This window comes from Urocitellus parryii, unplaced genomic scaffold (assembly GCF_045843805.1).
Source record: "Urocitellus parryii isolate mUroPar1 unplaced genomic scaffold, mUroPar1.hap1 Scaffold_67, whole genome shotgun sequence".
In the NCBI taxonomy this organism is placed as follows: Eukaryota; Metazoa; Chordata; class Mammalia; order Rodentia; family Sciuridae; genus Urocitellus; species Urocitellus parryii.
This window is the reverse complement of record NW_027554122.1, coordinates 2,048,010-2,064,546: the sequence shown is the minus strand read 5'-3', so window position 1 is coordinate 2,064,546 and position 16,537 is coordinate 2,048,010. Positions and strand designations below refer to the sequence as shown.

At 55.2% G+C, this 16,537-nt stretch overlaps 1 protein-coding gene across 1 annotated transcript in view; it reads left to right on the top strand.

Moving 5' to 3' along the window:
- The window catches only part of LOC144252911 (paired box protein Pax-8-like), a 49,192-nt gene that overhangs the window by 12,700 nt on the left and 19,955 nt on the right, over window positions 1-16,537 (top strand). The window contains exons 3-4 of the mRNA XM_077794952.1: window positions 12,933-13,098; window positions 14,836-15,033. Coding sequence (XP_077651078.1) covers window positions 12,933-13,098; window positions 14,836-15,033 — 364 coding nt within the window. The remainder of the gene's footprint in view (window positions 1-12,932; window positions 13,099-14,835; window positions 15,034-16,537) is intronic.

Sequence of the window (16,537 nt, the reverse complement as noted above, 5' to 3'; positions counted from 1 at the left end):
GCCTTCAGGCCTTTCCTTCTCACTAACCTGGCTGCTGGGGAGCCACTTGGGGGGAAGGGGTGGAAGGCCAAACACCCTGAAAAGACATCCCCTGGGCTTTCTGTGCAGGTTGAAAACGGGTCCATCTCTGCATTGGTTGGCTAGGGCTGCCGTGACCTAGTACCACCAACTGGGGACTTTAAGCAATAGCATTCATTGTCCCATAGCTCTGGAGGCCAGAAGTGTCCAATCCAGGTGTCAGCACGAGGGGCTTCTGAGAGCTGTGGGGGGAGTTGGCTCCTTGCCCCTCCCCAGCTTCCAGGGGTGGTCTGTGGTGTCCGCCGGCTCCGGGAACATGACTACAGTCTCCGCCCCGTCTCGCTGTCGCTGGGTCCACGTCCTCCTTTTGACAAGGGCATGGTCACGCTGGATCAGGGCCCATTCTAATGGCCTCATCCTAATGCCATCATCGGCTAAGACCCTGTTTCCAACAAGGCCACATTCTGAGGTTGGGAACTACACTAGGAATGGGAGGGACACAAATCGATGATAACAGTCTGAGTGTGGCATGTCATTGGCTCAGCCCCCACTGGGCCCTCAGCTGCTCTGGGTCCTGGTTTGGGACTGGCAGAGAGAGGACAGGAAGCCAGTACCTGTTCTCCAGGACCTTCCCTGTTGCCCCCACAGAGCAGAGGATTCTACCTCACAAACCCAGAACCCCAGTGAGAGCCTCAAGTGTGGGTTCCATGCTTAAGAATGTAAAAATGACGAGCAATCACACTGACAAAGAACCCGCGGTGGCCTTGGTTCAGAGCACAGCCCATTCCCTCTTGCCATCCCTCCCTCCACTGCCAAGATGGCCCCAGCCAAGATGGCCCCACAGGCCTCCTGAGGTGGCAGAATGGACACGGGCCCAGGTCAGAAGACATAAGGTCTGTCCTGGCTCTGCCAGTAAGTGGACCTGTGGCCTGAGATGGACAGGTCAGCTTCTTTTCCCGCTGGGGATTTTCTGAGAAGTGTGCTGTGTGGTCACTGTGCACATGACTGCGTGTTTCTCGTGACTTCACTCCTGGATTGTCTGCTGGCCACGGCAGCCCAGGGGGCCCACCGTGGGGGCCTTCCCTTGTCTTCTTACGGTAGGGCCACTTCTCTACCAGGGCCACTTCTGGTAGTCTGCTACTTGGGGCACCTGCACGACATGTCCCCACAGAGCACGTCTCGCACCCCTCCTTGGGGGTGTGTGGCCTCTGTTCCCAAGCCTGAGGGTAGTCCTGGAGTTGTCAGTATTAGGACGGGTGGGATCAACTGCCCTTTGGAGGTGAGGCGCCAGCAGCATGGTCACAGGTGACAGGGCTGGCCAAACCAGGCCTCCCAATTCTCAGCACCCGGGTTCCTCCCTGAGCGTGCAGCCTCAGGTGTGTGTCCCTTCCCGTTCCCCCTGAGCCAGGAGTGTGGCTTTGAAATGGGAGACCCTCTTTGCTATGGTGCCAGGTTCTGGGGAGACTGTCAACAGGCGTGGAAAGCACAGATGCAGTTTGGTCGCAGATCTGACTTAGGGTGTTGCTCAAAAAGCTGTTCATGTGTCGGCCCCCCGCAGGCGGGTGACCTGTACCTAGTGGTGCACTGGAACAGATCTCTCTCACACACATGCAGCGGGTCACCCACACACGCACTTGCTGTCTCTCTCAGGCTGAGCCCGCTGTCCCTCCTCCCTGAGCTGGTCACTAGTGACACTTCAGAAGCCAAGAGCCCTGGAGGGAGAGCACAGCTCACGTTATTCAGTTCCACCCTCTTGAAAAGGCAGTGTCTGTGTCCCCTGTCTCTGCGTCCTGTGACGTCACAACTCCCCCACTCCTCCCACCTCTCAGCCACCACAGGCACCCCAGCTACAGATGGCATTTCCTTCCCATCCTCTCTTCCCTTTCCTCCCTCCCCGCCCCTCTTCTCTCCACTCTGGTGTTCCCTTGTCCCCACTAGGCCCTCTTCTAGCCAGCTCTGGCCTCCCTCCTTGTTGCCTTCTGGGTGACGTTTAAAGCCGTGCTCACTACACCACATTTATAGCATGGGACCTCTGAGACAGTGGTTCACAGGGTCATATATGTGACCTTAGTTGTTCATGATAGCGCACGTCATGGGGACCTGGATTGTCCACTGACCACCCCCACAGGGTCACACTCTCAATCCCAGCCAGTGGGACAGTACTCCTCAGGGCTTGGGAAAACAGGAGATAGCACAGGAACGGATTGGACATGTCGAGGTTCCCAATGTCAAGGTCATTAGCCTGTAAGACAAGTGTCTCGAGGGCCAGGACTATCTTCCACTCTGAAACCATCTCCCCGCCACCTCACAGACCTACTGGCATATTATCAGGGTGGGTGCAGCGTCCCAGCCACAGGCCACCAGGTCAGGGGCACACAGCACAGTGATGTGCATGGACGCTGGTGTGAAAGTGTGTGTCCAGCAGGTGTCCCTGCTCGCTCTGAGCACAGCGCCCGGGCCTGGCTGTGCAACCAGAGGGTCCCTGCAGCCGGGGGGCAATGCCAGGAGTCTGCAGGCCTCCAGGAAGCTCAGTGAGAAGAAGTCAGAAAATGACCTCCAGTAAATCTCCAAGGAACCTCTGCCAGCAAGCTCATGGTTAATTCATCAATTAATAATTTCAGTGCCTAACTATTGACATCTACTGAGTGGATATAAACTGGACGCTCACCAGAGGAACTTTTTAAAACTACAGGTTTGGTGACATCACTCCAAAAGGGTGGGTCAACTGACCCAAGGGGAAGTTCCTGAGCTCCGCCAGCCCTTCCAGTGGGAAGCAGGAGAAGTGGTGGTCTGCGCCCTGTGAGTTGAGCCGCACCGGGCAGTAAGGCGTGGCCTGTCCAGATCAGACCTGAATAAGAGACACAGGTAGAGGGCCATGGGTGGCCCTCCTCAGGAAGGGGAGCGAGTGTGTCTCCAGCTTGGGAGAAAGTACCCAGGCTTAGCCACAAAGAAAACATGGCCCATCTGTTGTTTGGCCCACCATTAAGGATTTCAGAGAGCCAGCAGAAATCCTTGGGAGACCCCAAAGGCCAGCCTGCCCAAGGACCCCTCCTGTACTCTGAGCAGCCTCTGGGTGCCCCATGTACCTCTAGCTCTTTGGCTCCTGTATGCCTAAGGCTTGCAAAATGGCTTCCTCCAGAGCAGGCCAGGCCGCAGGTCCAGCACTGCTTCTCGTGGGGAGCTTAGAGGGCTGGTGACTTTTGCAGCAGCTACATCTCTGGAAACCCACACACTGGGGTCCTTCCTGGGAGGGAGGTGACAGGGTTAATCCCAGGGCTGTGGGAGGTGGAGAGAAAGGCCTTGAAACCACCCAGTGAAGCCAAACAGATTAATAGAGGAAGAGAGAGGGGGGTAGACCATTAGGAAGACAAAGAGAAAATCATGCTGGAGCAATAGAAAGGGAAATCTAATATCAACTAAGGAAAAATAAATGGAGATTAGGGCAAACAAATTAGCTTTAATGGGTTCAATGCTAATACAAGAATAACAGAGGAGCTGTGGATGCCTTTGAGGGGAAGATGGGATAAAGAACCTGAGCAGCCATGCAGGCAATCAAGATTCTGCAGGGAAGGGGTGGCCAACCTGCCAAGGGAGGGAGGGGCCAGACTCAGGGCGAATGGGCAGGGAGAGGGCAGCCTGGGGGGCCTCCGCCATCTTTGATGGGGAGGGGCTGAGAGCTGGTGAGAATGGGGAGGAGGCAAGCAGCTTGAGTGGGAATACAGGGAAGTAAAGCAACTGGAAGAGACCCAGGACAGAGCAGGAAGGCGTGGGAAGGAAGGAAATGGAGAGGGACGTGAACAAAGAGGGTGGAGGAGAATAACCCAACAGGGAAGAGTGGGACTCGGGTTCCCTCTCTAACTAGGGAAAGTCAAAAAGGGACTGCTGCCAGTGGTGGGTGCCAAGAGGGGGCCAGGAGGGGCCAGGTGGTGGGACCATCTGGGATGGCCTCTGAGAGCTCCGGCCTGGGGCTGAGTTCTGGCCCTTGGTCAAATTCCATGACCTCTCTGCTCCTCCTCTTCTGGTCTATAAAGAGAGGATGCTGGTCTTCCTGACTCCCAGGTATTCCTGCCATGAGAACTTACCAGAAGGCCAAATTTATGGCTCTCCACTGGGCTCAGGTATGGACACTCCCCACGATGCTGCCCAAGATTGTTACTAAGCATTGGCTAACTGGGGACAGGGGCTGAATAAAAGCCCTTCCTCTTCCCCCTTCCTCCTCCTCCTTTTAGGTCCAATATGGGTGAAATACCAGCCAGTTTTGGTTCTTTCCCAGTCATAGCTGAATCCAGGGGAAACTTTTGGATATATGCTTGATCTCCTTCCTTTGCCCTCACCCACAGCCCCCCTCTGCAATGATCCACAGCAGGGACATCCCAGGAAATCAGACTTCTTATCCTTTAGGGGACTCTGAGATTTGCCTGAGCTTAAGCTGTAGGAGCCTCCGAGCAGGTTGGTCTTTGTGGCTGCAGTAAGTGTCACTGGGGCCTGCCAGAGGGAAAGAGCCCCCCAGACGGGGAGAAGGCATTAGTGAGAATATGCAGGAGTTCAATGAATAACCACCCAGTCATGCGTTGCAGGAGGGGAAAGGAGGAGCTGGCATTATTTCCTGCCCCTTAAGGCATCCAGAACTCTGCCTTGTCTCATCACTGAGGATTTTGGAAAAGGGAAATCCCAAAACAAGAAGAGGGGCCAGTGGGGTGGGAGAGCTCTGTCATTTGCAAAGACACAAAAAATTAAATTGAAACTGCTACAGAAAGAACTTTCCATGAAACCCTAACCTCCAAGAGGGTGGAGACCCGTCTGTCTTGATCCGCATATTGTTCTGCAGCAGGGCCTGGCACAGAACCAGGGTGGTTGAGGTGGTCATGGTGACGGTGACACTGTGGAGGGCCCACCCAGGCCAGGCCCATGCCTAGTCCCTTAACTGCACTGTGCTCACCCAGAGCACCTAGGGGCAGAGTCAAAGCAGGAGCAGCCTGTGCCAAGATCGCAAGGAGCGATGGAGCAGGGGCTTCCCGACTCTGCCTACACAGCTTCGGAGAAGGGAAATAAGTGGCCATATGAGCCCTGCCCATGCATCCAGGTAGGGGGACAAGTTTGAAAGCTGCCTATCAGTTTGGACTTCTGTGAGGGAAGGGGCCACCTGGCAGTGGTGGAAGGCCGGAGACTGTGGAAGGACTTCCTCCTTCAAGGGGTTTGCATCTGCTGCTCCAGCCCTTCCAGGGCCAGCCTCCCACGTCCCCTCAGAGGTCCAAGCCCCAGCTCCATGGTACTCTCTCCAAGATCTCCATTCCCATAACTCTAGCTCTGCCCTCTGCTTCCTGCAGCCCTGGGGCAGTGGCTTGCACATCCCATGTTCAGCATGCTTGGGCCAGAGAAGTGCTGGGCTTCGGACTCCTTGGGGATCTTGTAATGTTTTTGCATATACTTACTGAGATAGCTTATTTGTTTGCATGTATTTATGGAGATAAATGACACTCATTGATATTCCATATACACCTTATGCACATATCCTGAAGGTTATTTTATGCCATGTTTTTATGCACCTGTGTTGGGACTGCCACCTGTCACAGAGGCCAGGACTGGAACTTTTCATTTGTGGTATCATGTTAGTGCTCAAAGGATTTTGGATTCTGGAACTTTTCAGATATGGAATTGTATCAGCCTGTATGGGACACTCAGCTTGTATCTCAGAATGACCTCAGTTCCTCCTGAGTGTGCTTATTTTTCTCCAACACCTGGGAAAACAATTCCTTGCATTAAAGCCCTTCTGTTGAAATACCTAGGAGTAAGTTTCTGTTTTGCAACGACTTCATTGACTGATGCATACTTGGTACCTGAAGAGTCCGAAAATTCCAGGGCTGGACTGATCATGTCCTTGACCTTGACCATAGTGTTGAGCTCCCTGGCAACGAAAACTGGAAGCCAGTTTCTTTTATACCAACTGGACAGTGGCAGACTTGAAGGGGCAGCATTGCCACTCAGAGCTGTCAAAAACTCCCCTCAGTGGGCTCTCTGGTTCTCAGGAGGAGCAGTTTGCACTCTTATCCACTGTGCCTCCAGCTTAGCCTGGCCCTCATGGATCTTCCCCTGAATGCATGTTGACATCGCCCCAACTCTGCTGGAAACCATGAGGACAGAGTCTGTCCCCCCGCTGTCCTCCATAGAGCCTTTATCGCCAGAGTTAGAAGGACAGGTCTTCTTGGCTCAGAATGTAAAGACCTCCATTAATGACATTTTCCCCGCTGGTGTCAAATGGAGAGAAGGCTTCTTATCTCAGCAGAACATGCTCCCACAGAACACACCGCCACATCCAAGTGTGCACACTTGGCTCAGCAAGTGTGCACACCTCCAGTGTTGACGTCCAGGGCTGCGTGCAAGTCACGGGAAGCCCCGCACACACCCCGGCTCCTCAGCAGCAGGCCAGCCTCTCTCCTCCTGGGCTGTGGGATCTAGACCTCCTTCACTTCGAAGAGCACATGTCAGAGGAAGCCAAGCTGCTGGAGGCCAAGAGCGTGTGGGCTTCACTGACTGACTGTGGATCTGCCTGCCTCCCTGCCTCCCTCCCTCTTCCCCCTGCCTCCCTCTCTGCCTCCCTGCATCCATCCCTGCCTCCCTCCCTCCCTCCCTCTTCCCCCTCTTTCCCCCCTCCTCCCCCTGCCTCCCTCCCTCCTCCCCTGCCTCCCTCCTCCCTCCTCCCCTTCCTTCCTCCCTCCTCCCTCTGCCTCCCTCCCCCCTCCCTCTGCCTCCCTCCCTCCTCCCCCTGCCTCCATCCCTCCTCTCCCTCCTTCCTTCCTCCTCGCCCTGCCTCCCTCCCTTCTCCCTCTGCCTCCATCCCTCCTCCCCCTGCCTCCATCCCTCCTCTCCCTCCTTCCTTCGTGCTCCCCCTGCCTCCCTCCCTCCCTCCTCACCCTGCCTCCCTCCCTCCTCCCTCTCCTTCCTCCCTCCTCCCCCACCTCCATCCCTCCTCCCCCTGCCTCCCTCCCTCCTCCCCTGCCTCCCTCCCTCCTCCCCTGCCTCCCTCCTCCCTCCTCCCCTTCCTTCCTCCCTCCTCCCTCTGCCTCCCTCCCTCCTCCCTCTGCCTCCATCCCTCCTCCCCCTGCCTCTATCCCTCCTCTCCCTCCTTCCTCCCTCCTCCCCCTGCCTCCATCCCTCCTCCCCCTCCTTCCTGTCTCCTCCTTGCATCTCAGATCACCTCAGTTCCTCCTTAATACTCTTATTTTTCTCCAACACCCAGAAAACCAATCCCCTGTATTAAAGTCCTCTCCTCCTCCTTGTGGACCTACCAAGAGAATTAAACTAGCACGTGAAGCCTCACCAGCCACTGTTCTCCACCCCCAAGTTCCCTTGACTATAAAACTCTCCTATTGTTTTCAACCAAATTTCTCAAAAAACAGTCCTATTGATCCTGCATGTTGATGGAGGCTGTGGGAGAAAGGTAAAGGATATTCTGAGAACATCTAAACAAGACCCTGACCTGCTCTGCAGGATGAAGCAGAGCCCCTGGAAGAAGTGACCTAGAGCTGAGCTCCACAAGATGCACAAGAGTCAACAGATAAGACAAGAGGTCCAAGCCAAGGCAGCAGCATGTGCAAGGGCCCTGCAGTAGGGGATCCTCCAATAGTTCCCAGGACATGCAGAAGCCAAATCCAGAGGGTGCCACAGAAGGTGACAAGCTCCATGCTTGCAGGGCACTGCGGTCACCAGCCAACACAAGAGAAGCAGCCTCTCTATTGCCTAAGTGGAGATTTCCAACAGGAAGCTGAATGTGCAAGTGGCAGGAAGATCTAGAGACACCTGGGACACCCACGATGCCTCGGAAGATGGGTGGTAGTAGAAGAGTGAGAGTGAGCCGCCAAGGAGAGCCTCGGAGTGGAGCAGCCCCGAGATTTGAGGGAAATGTGGGGGCGCAACAGACATGGTGGAGCAAAAGCTGGAAAAAAGATTGAAAAGCCCAGACTGAAGGTCCAAGGAGCCAGTGGACGGCCTTGTGTGGAAGCCCCTTGGAAAGAGAGAACATGGCCTCGGGCAGCCCCCACCTGGCCATGCACTACCTCCATGGCCAAGTGCTGACGCACATGCCCAGCAGGAGGCAGCGGGGCCAGTGCGAGGAAAGAAGGGAACGGGAGCAGCACATTTGCCTGCTTCTTAAAATGGGGTTGAAAACAGGAAAGTCAGATGTGGTGCACGCCTGAGACTGAGGCAGGAGGATCTCCAAGTTCAAGGCCAACCTCAGCAATTAGCGAGGCCGTAAGCCACTTAGCAAGACCCTGTCTCTAAATAAAATACCCAAAATGGGCTGGGGCAGGGGCTAGTGGTTAAGCACCCCTGGGTTCAGTCTCTAGTACAAATTATATATATATATATATATATATATATATATATATATATATATATATATATATATATAAAGAGTATCATGGTCAAGAAAAGAATTTTTTTCCAAGGCAAGGGCTGGGGAGGCAACACGGAGTAACTTAATTGCATTTGTAGCTGCAGAGGAAGGACTGAGTAGAAAGGAGATAGACAATATAAAAGAAAGCCTGGCCCCATGGGGCATATCTGTAATCCCAGCTCCCAGAGGCTGAGGCAGAAGCATCGGAAGTTCAAGGCCATCCTGGGCAACTTAGTGAGATCCTGTCTCAAAACAAAGACAAATACAAACCAAAACACCCTGGGGGACACTTTATGGAATCTCAGGTTCTAGAACAGGTTGGAGGAGGAGGAATCAATGAGATTCTGAGGTCTGAGCTTTCCTCAGACCTTCTCTTCTCCAGTCCCCTGAGGAGGACAAAGGGAGGCACAGAGATCCCCAGGGCCACCCAGCACACTGGGGTGCAGCAGACACAGGGTGCTGCTTTCCTGCATTCCTGCTCTTTTCATCCCAATCTGAGGATCTGTGTCTAGGTGACCCATGACCTCATGGGTGGCGGGCTAATCTGCTCTGCAGGCGGGGCCCTGGGGTTCCATGGTTCTGGGACACTTTCTTTGGGAGCACATTGAAGCAGAAGGCATGGAGTTGACTCTGGAAAGGGAGAAACTTGGAGGGCGTAGAGACCACAGACCTGCAGGCGAGCATTCGGGGAACGTTGGAGCACGGGCCAGGCTGAGATGGAGACCAGGGGTGGTGCTGGAGTCTGGGACTTGGGGGTCACCACAGGAGATCCCCGAATCACTGCCACCACCCCCACAATGCTCATGTGTGTGCAGGCGTTGATTAAACTGTGCGTCGGGTGTTAGGGAGACAAAGACAGGCCCTGCCCTTGAGGAATGCACAGGAATCCACACTAGATAAAGCTTCTGTTCACGCAGTTGATCTGTGACGGGGACGTGAGCAAAGAACTCCAGGGCATGGGAGAAGTCTTCCTGCATCTTGAAGGTTTGATATCAGTGCATGTAATGAGACTCTCGGGACATCAGCCTCCTTTTTCTTCTCCTGTCCCTGCTCTTTAGAGTCTTCTAAGTGGTGAAAAAATTATAAAGATGGCCCTCTTAACATCACCTTCCCAAAGGAGAGAGAAGCCCCACATAGAGCTAAGGTTAAATCCCCTTGGACCTGAGAAAGCTCTGGCCCCCTGTCTGCAGCATCTGGCCAGGGCCACAGATCTTCCTTCTCCACACCCACCCCTCCCCACCCACGCCCCTCTAGAAGGCAAAGGGTCTTTGCTTAAACCTCAGATCTCTTCCTGGCTCACACCTTCCCTGCACCCACCTCGCGCCCAGCCAGGGGCTCCTATTCACTGCTGGCTTCCGGCCTCAGGCCCACCCGTCTGCAGAGCAGCATAGAAAGGGGGTCAGCACAGTGGGCACCAGGCCACTCCCCAGGGCAGGAAGGAAGCCTGCACCCACCTCTGGGTGTTTGGTGGTGACTCACCTAGAAAAGTCCACTCCCCCACACCGGACACAGGAAAGATGAAAGTCCTTCCATTGCAGGGACTCGGTTCAAAACCTCAAACCATAGGAGCCACTTCATCGGCAGCTGCCAGCCCTCTCCAGCTCACCTTCCTGCCTGTCCATGCCTCTCAACTTCTCCAAGTCACCAAGACTTTACACATGGGATTTGCTCCTGCTTCCTGTGGAAATGCCTTCCTGGGTCACCTCCTAGTCTCTCCTCCCTGCAACTGCCCTCCGATCACTTCACAGCTGGACTGACCTCTCTTGGGGACTTCTCCCTCTGACATGGCAATTCCCAATTTATCTGATTGTATCCACTGAAAGGGTTTAAGGACCCAAGGGACAGCATCAAGGTTTGAGCCTCAGCACTTGGTATCTCAGTCATGATTGGCACTTGGTGGATGGGTCATTGAGTTTAAAAGAAATGAAATCCAAAGTACAAGCCCAGCTTGGTGGCACACACCAGTAATCAGCGGCTCCAGAGGCTGAGGCAGGAGGCTGGCAAGTTCAAGGCCAGCCTCAGCAATTCATCAAGGCCCTAAGCAACTTAGAGAGACCCTGTTTTAAAATCAAAAACCAAAAAGGGCTGGGGATGTGGCTCAGTGGTTAAGTGACCCCGGGCTCAATCCCTAGTACAAAAAAAAAAAGAAAAAGAAAACCAAAGTACATAAAGAATACTTGTTAGGAGAAGGGGTTGGAGGAAAGGGGAACAAGCAGAGTCATTCTCTTAAAATTGTCTTCACCAGCCATTACCTGGCCTAAACCAGGGACCTCCGCATGGTCTCAGACTAGTAACAGTCACACCATCTGGAAACTTCTTAGAAACACAGATTCTTGGTTCCATCATAGACCTACTAATTCAGAAACAGCCTTGAGTCCAGCCATTTTTGCCAACCTCCTTAGTGATTCTGACACACACTTACGTTGGAAAGACCTGGGGCCTTGCCTGGGTCAGAGCCCTCGGCCATGTGAACAAAAAACAAAATCAGAAAAACATTCTCATTTCTATCAGGATTTTCAGCCACCCAACACTTCTCCACACCCATCCTCGTCTTCTTGTGGCACTTGTCCCAGGACAGCAGCAGACACGACGAGAAGTCACATTAACTGTTCAATAGACAGAAACACTGGGGTGGCAAACCAACCCCAAAACCACATTCTCAAAGGATGAGATTGGAACAGGTCAGGTGGAGGCAGGAATCGTGGTTCTTGGCCTTGGCACAAACACCCAAGCCTCCTCCTCGTATGGGCATCGGAAGTTCTGGAAAATGGGGGCAAAGCTGGACCTAGCAGGTCGTGTCTCTTTGGGAAATTGTCCAGCACCCCTTTGGTTTAGCCTCGGGGCCCAAAAGATCCAAAGGGCAGTTCGATGGCGAGTGGGGGAGATGCGTGGCCCGAGGGGCCAGCGTGAGGGGCCGCTCTTCCCACTGTCTGGGCCGCGCTGAGGCTCACAACCCTTTGTTTTAAGAAAGCTGTTCTGCTGAAGGCCGCTGGAGCCCCTGAGGAGACATGGACAGGCAGCTCAGAACGTGCTGTCACTGGGCAATGAAAGGCACTCGGTGCCCAGCTAAGACCATTCCCGCCCGCAGTCATAAATAGACTCCACTGGCTCCCACAGGGGCCTGGTCATGGCTCCTTCTCGCCTGCCGGCTCTCTCTGACTCCCACCCCGGGGTTCTGACCACCTCCAGGTCATCCACCAAATCATGCTCTGGTGTGAAAAGACCTTCCCTACCCAGGCCACAGCACCTTCAGAAAGGACTGCAGGCCAGTCCCACACCTCACTGGCCAGCTCTGGCCACTGAGCCATTGGGTAGCCTGGGAGCAGCTCCGGTCTGAGCCTCAGACTTCGGGTGGATCCTGGCTCTTTCTGGTATAGTCTTGAGTCTCAAATGAGTCATGTAAATCAAGTCGCTAAAATTCTCCTGGTCCCAGTCCCCTGGTTGAATAAGTGGAGATCTGAGTCCTAAAATTAGCCCCACTGGGTGGTTTCATGGAGTGGAATATGTCAGGGAGTCTGACCGATGGTGCCCTCTGGCCTCAAAGCCTTTGCATACGCTGTTCCACTGCCCAGAATAGTTTTCTCCTTCTTCTGCCACTCGGCGGGCACCTCTTTACCTTTGGCCTCAGCTTCGACTTTCCAGGAACCCTTCTGTGATTCCCTGACAGGGGCCAGGTCCCCTCCTCTGGTTCCAAGGGACTGTTTGCTACTTTGGGATTTTACTATAATAAAGCCATGAGGTGAGAGCGGGCTGGGGTCTGCCTTATTTACCTCAGTGACCATGAGCCTCCCACCGCGGCTGGCACAGAGTGGGCACTCAGTCAGCTCAGGTCTGCTGAGAGAATGGGCTCAGAATGGAGGAGGACCGAGGCCAGAGCAGCTGAGAGTCTGCGGCCTGACGGGGCCGTCCTGGAGCCCATGGGGTCCCCAGTCAGGCCTCTGCCCACCATTTTAGTGCTCTGACCTGTTAGAGGAGAAACCCTGAGGCTCTCTCAGGCAGGACACCCGCCGTCAGGGCTGGGGTCCACTCCCCCCAGCTCAACCAGAGAAGCTCTGTGTTCATTCTTTGGTGTTTGTTTGTGACCGGGTTTCAACACCATTTCTGTGGTTTAAAGAGAAATGGGGAGACTATGGATCTCCTCCTGAGCCCTCATTTCATAGAAAAGGAAAGGAGACCCAGGGAGCAGAGGGTCCCCCAGGACACCCTGTGTATTTCTCCTTACCTGCCTTCAGAGGAAGGAAGGGGCTTGGTGTCTGGAGTGAAGGGCTTGGTCAGAAGGAGACAGGACAGGCCCCAAGGGCCCCCAGGGCATGCTGTGCCCCTCTGGAACCAGCAGTGGGCATCGGGTCTGAGCATAAGGACCACTGGTGCCCCATCCAGGAGGTGGGACTCCAAGTTGGAGCTCAGTCACTGCGGGGCTCAGTCATCGGGGCTCAGTCACGGTCGCACACCTGCAGCCTATGCTTCCCCATCTCCCCGCCTGATCCTGACCACTCTCCCCGGAGTGTTGTGTTTCCAGGCCATGGTGGGCTGAACCAGCTGGGAGGGGCCTTTGTGAACGGCAGACCCCTGCCCGAAGTGGTGCGCCAGCGCATCGTGGACCTGGCCCACCAGGGCGTGAGGCCCTGCGACATCTCTCGCCAGCTCCGCGTCAGCCACGGCTGCGTGAGCAAGATCCTCGGCAGGTAAGCTCGCAGTTCAGTGCGCCCCCACGCTCTGCAGAGCTGGCCTCCCACGTCCAGCTTCAGTCCTGGGACCCAGACAGGGTGTGGTGGCGCCTCTGCCCGCTATGGCCTCCTGCTGTTTCCTGTCCTCGCTTCCTTCTCTGCCCGTTTCTCCTTCCTTTGGCTTCTCTCTTTTGGGGGGAAAGGGGGTTAACAGGACTGAACTCAGGGCACTCGACCACTGAGCCCCATCCCCAGCCCTATTTTCTATTTTATTTGGAGACAGAGTCTCACTGAGTTGCCTAGCGCCTCACCACTGCTGAGGCTCTCCTTGACCTCACCATCCCCCTGCCTCGGCCTCCTGAGCTGCTGGGATGACAGGGTGCACCACTGCGCCCGGCTCCTTTTTCTCCTTTACCCATGTCTTGTTTCTGCAGCCGTCTTTGCTCTTCATACAGGAGACTCACCCCCCAGTTCCTTCTCTGGTGACACCTAGGGAAATGGGGCCCCTAGGAGGGCCCCACAGTAGAGAAGGCTCCTGGGGTCTAACCACTGCAAGGGGGACGTCTGGGTTTGTGCCCCTGCGACAGAAGCAAGGGAGTGGCTTGCTCAGTCTCTAGGCCCAGCTCGGCCTCCCTGAGTAGCCTCTCTGGGAGTCAGGCCTAGAGGCTGGGATTCTTATGAGGTGACACTCAGGACCCCTGGGCACTGTTGCTCTATAAGCACCCAACATGGTGGCCCTCAGCCCCAGCTGCCCTGGAAGAAACTTAAACATAACAATACAATTAAGTGTCTGTGCTCCAGCTCAGACTGATTTAGGGGACTGGGTCTAGGCCCCCACCTTCCCCCTGCAACCAGGTGGGGAACTACTTCAGGGGGGCAGGGGCAGCACAGGCTTCCAGCAGAAATGCCCCGCCCTGGAGGACTCTGGGTTTTGAGGTAGTTCCATGCACCCGTCCCCCTCCTCCACCCCGCACATGGATTCAGGGGGACCCTGGGTGCCAGGAGGCAAAGGGCCTGGCTGTAAGTGAACCCTGGAAACCCCGACTCCCTGCCCTGGGCTGTCAGGTTGGGGTCCAGGAGAGGGGATTTCTGAGATGGCTGTGGAGTCCCAGACAGGAGGGGAGCTCTGGTCACTAGTGACCAACAGAATTTGGAAGAGTTTGGCCCCGATGGCAGAAGAGGGTGTCTACAGCAGGGAGGGGACGATGTCCTGACCCAGGCCACCCATCTGCCACAGCAGAGAGCGGGGCAGAGGCTGGACGCCAGCAGGCTCAGCTTGAGGGACTGAGCCTGGCCAGGGATTCCCAAGGCTGGCCTCCAGAGTCCAGGGTACCAGCCTCACACCGGCAGTGGAAGCAGGATGGTCAAGGAGAAGATCAGTCAGCCTTCAGCCCAGAGAAACCGCCACTGTGCCCCATGCTTCCCGCTGGGCCCAGCCAAGATGCCCCTTCTTACAGGGGACACCTCATGCCCCTGGCCCTGATGGGGGCAGGCAGAGCCTGGAAAGAGGCAAGGCAAGGAGAGGAGCCGGGGCGTCCAGCAGAGGGCTCTGGTTTGGCCGCAGCATGAGCCTCCTCAAGAAAGGGATGTGGACAGTTCTGGGCACGCCAGGTGCCGGAGGCAGCCTTGGGCACCTCACTCCCATGGCCTTCCCCAGAAGCTTCAGACAGACAGAGGGGGGGAGGCTCTGGCAACATCCCCCCCCAAAGACCCCCTGCATATTGGATAATTCTTTGGGGTTCTCTATTGGAGTAGGTACTACGAGACTGGAAGCATCCGGCCTGGAGTGATAGGGGGCTCCAAGCCCAAGGTGGCCACCCCCAAGGTGGTGGAGAAGATCGGGGATTACAAGCGGCAGAACCCCACCATGTTTGCCTGGGAGATCAGGGACTGGCTCCTGGCCGAGGGCGTCTGTGAGAATGACACCGTGCCCAGTGTCAGCTCCATCAACAGGTGAGAGACTGCAGCCTCTGGCCTTGGGCAGGCGCCTGGCTTTGGGATCATGAAGGAACCAAGCAGGGGCCCAACCCAGAGGGACTCGGGCCTTGGGCTGCAGAGTTGGCAGGACCTCTCCGTCCCCACAGTTGTTCCCCCACCTCCTCTCTCCACACTGGAGGCACCCTCCCCCTGCCCCACTCCACAGGGACCCCCATCTGCACCTTCCTTCCTCAGATACCACATCCTCTTTCATTGGACCAAAGAATGTTCCTGAACTGGTCATCTCCTGACCCCTCTCCTGGCCCCATGCAAGCACCTGGTCATCTGTTCAGCCCTGCAGATAGCTACAGCCCATCAAGTGCTTACTCTTCATCCATTATTCATCACTCACTCAGTTACCCGTCACCTGCAGGCCCCGGGGACACAAAACTCCTCCCCTGTACAGCTTACACTCTAATGGGAGCATAGACGCAAACCCAGTACCCACACAGACACTATAAAAATGCAGTTCCAAGTCCTGCTAAGGACAGGAACATGGGGGCATGTGGACCAGCACAGGGTGACTTTATGGGGTTATGAAAGGCTTCCCCTGAGTAAGAGGCAAGGAAGAAGAGCTGACTAGTCAAAAAGGAGACATTCAAATGCCCTGTGGCTAACACAGTCTTATACAAGAAGCTAAAGGAGAGCCAGTAGACAGAGGGAAGGGAACCTGAGGCATGCTGAGGGGTTGGTGCCAAGTTATATACTCTTTGCTTTTGACCTCAGAGCCCTTGTCAGATTTTAAGCAGGATGCTGACTTGCATTTCAAAAATCTCACCTTGCCCCAATAGGGTGAGTCGATTGGAAAGGGTCAAGAGTGGATGGGGTGGGCCATGAGTGCCCGCGGTGGGAAAGAACACTGTTGGCATGCGCTGAGGTTATCAAGGAAGGATCAAGGCTGGAGAGGTTATCAAGGTCAAATCCACAGAACTTGGGGACGAGCTTGATTGGGAGGGGCAGGCAGATGCCCCATCTGCACTTGACCTTGAGTGACCGATGTTTCCAACATGACATGAGGACACAGGCAGGGCCGGTGTGAAGACAGAGATTGGGGATTTGGATGTTGTTCTAGTTAGCTTTCTCGTTGCTGTGACTAAATGACCCGAGCATCACCTCTATAGAGGAGGAAGAATTATTGAGGGCCCACGGTTTCAGAGGTCTCAGTCCATAGACAGCAGGCTCCATTCCTCAGGCTGGAGTGAGGCTAAACATCATAGTAGGAGAGTGTGGCGGAGGGAAGAGGCTCACATGGGGATCAGGAAGCAGAGAGAGACTCCACTCGCCAGATACAAGTATGTAGCCCAGGGCCAGCCCCATGCCCACCTGCCCAGCCACACCCACAACCTCAGCTGCCATCAGCTCATCCCAGCAGGGGTCAGTTCACTGGCTGGGCTGAGGCTGTCACCCCAGCCATTTCTCCTCTGAACCTTCTGGCATTGTCTCACACCTGAGCTTTAGGGATACCTCGCATCCTCACCAT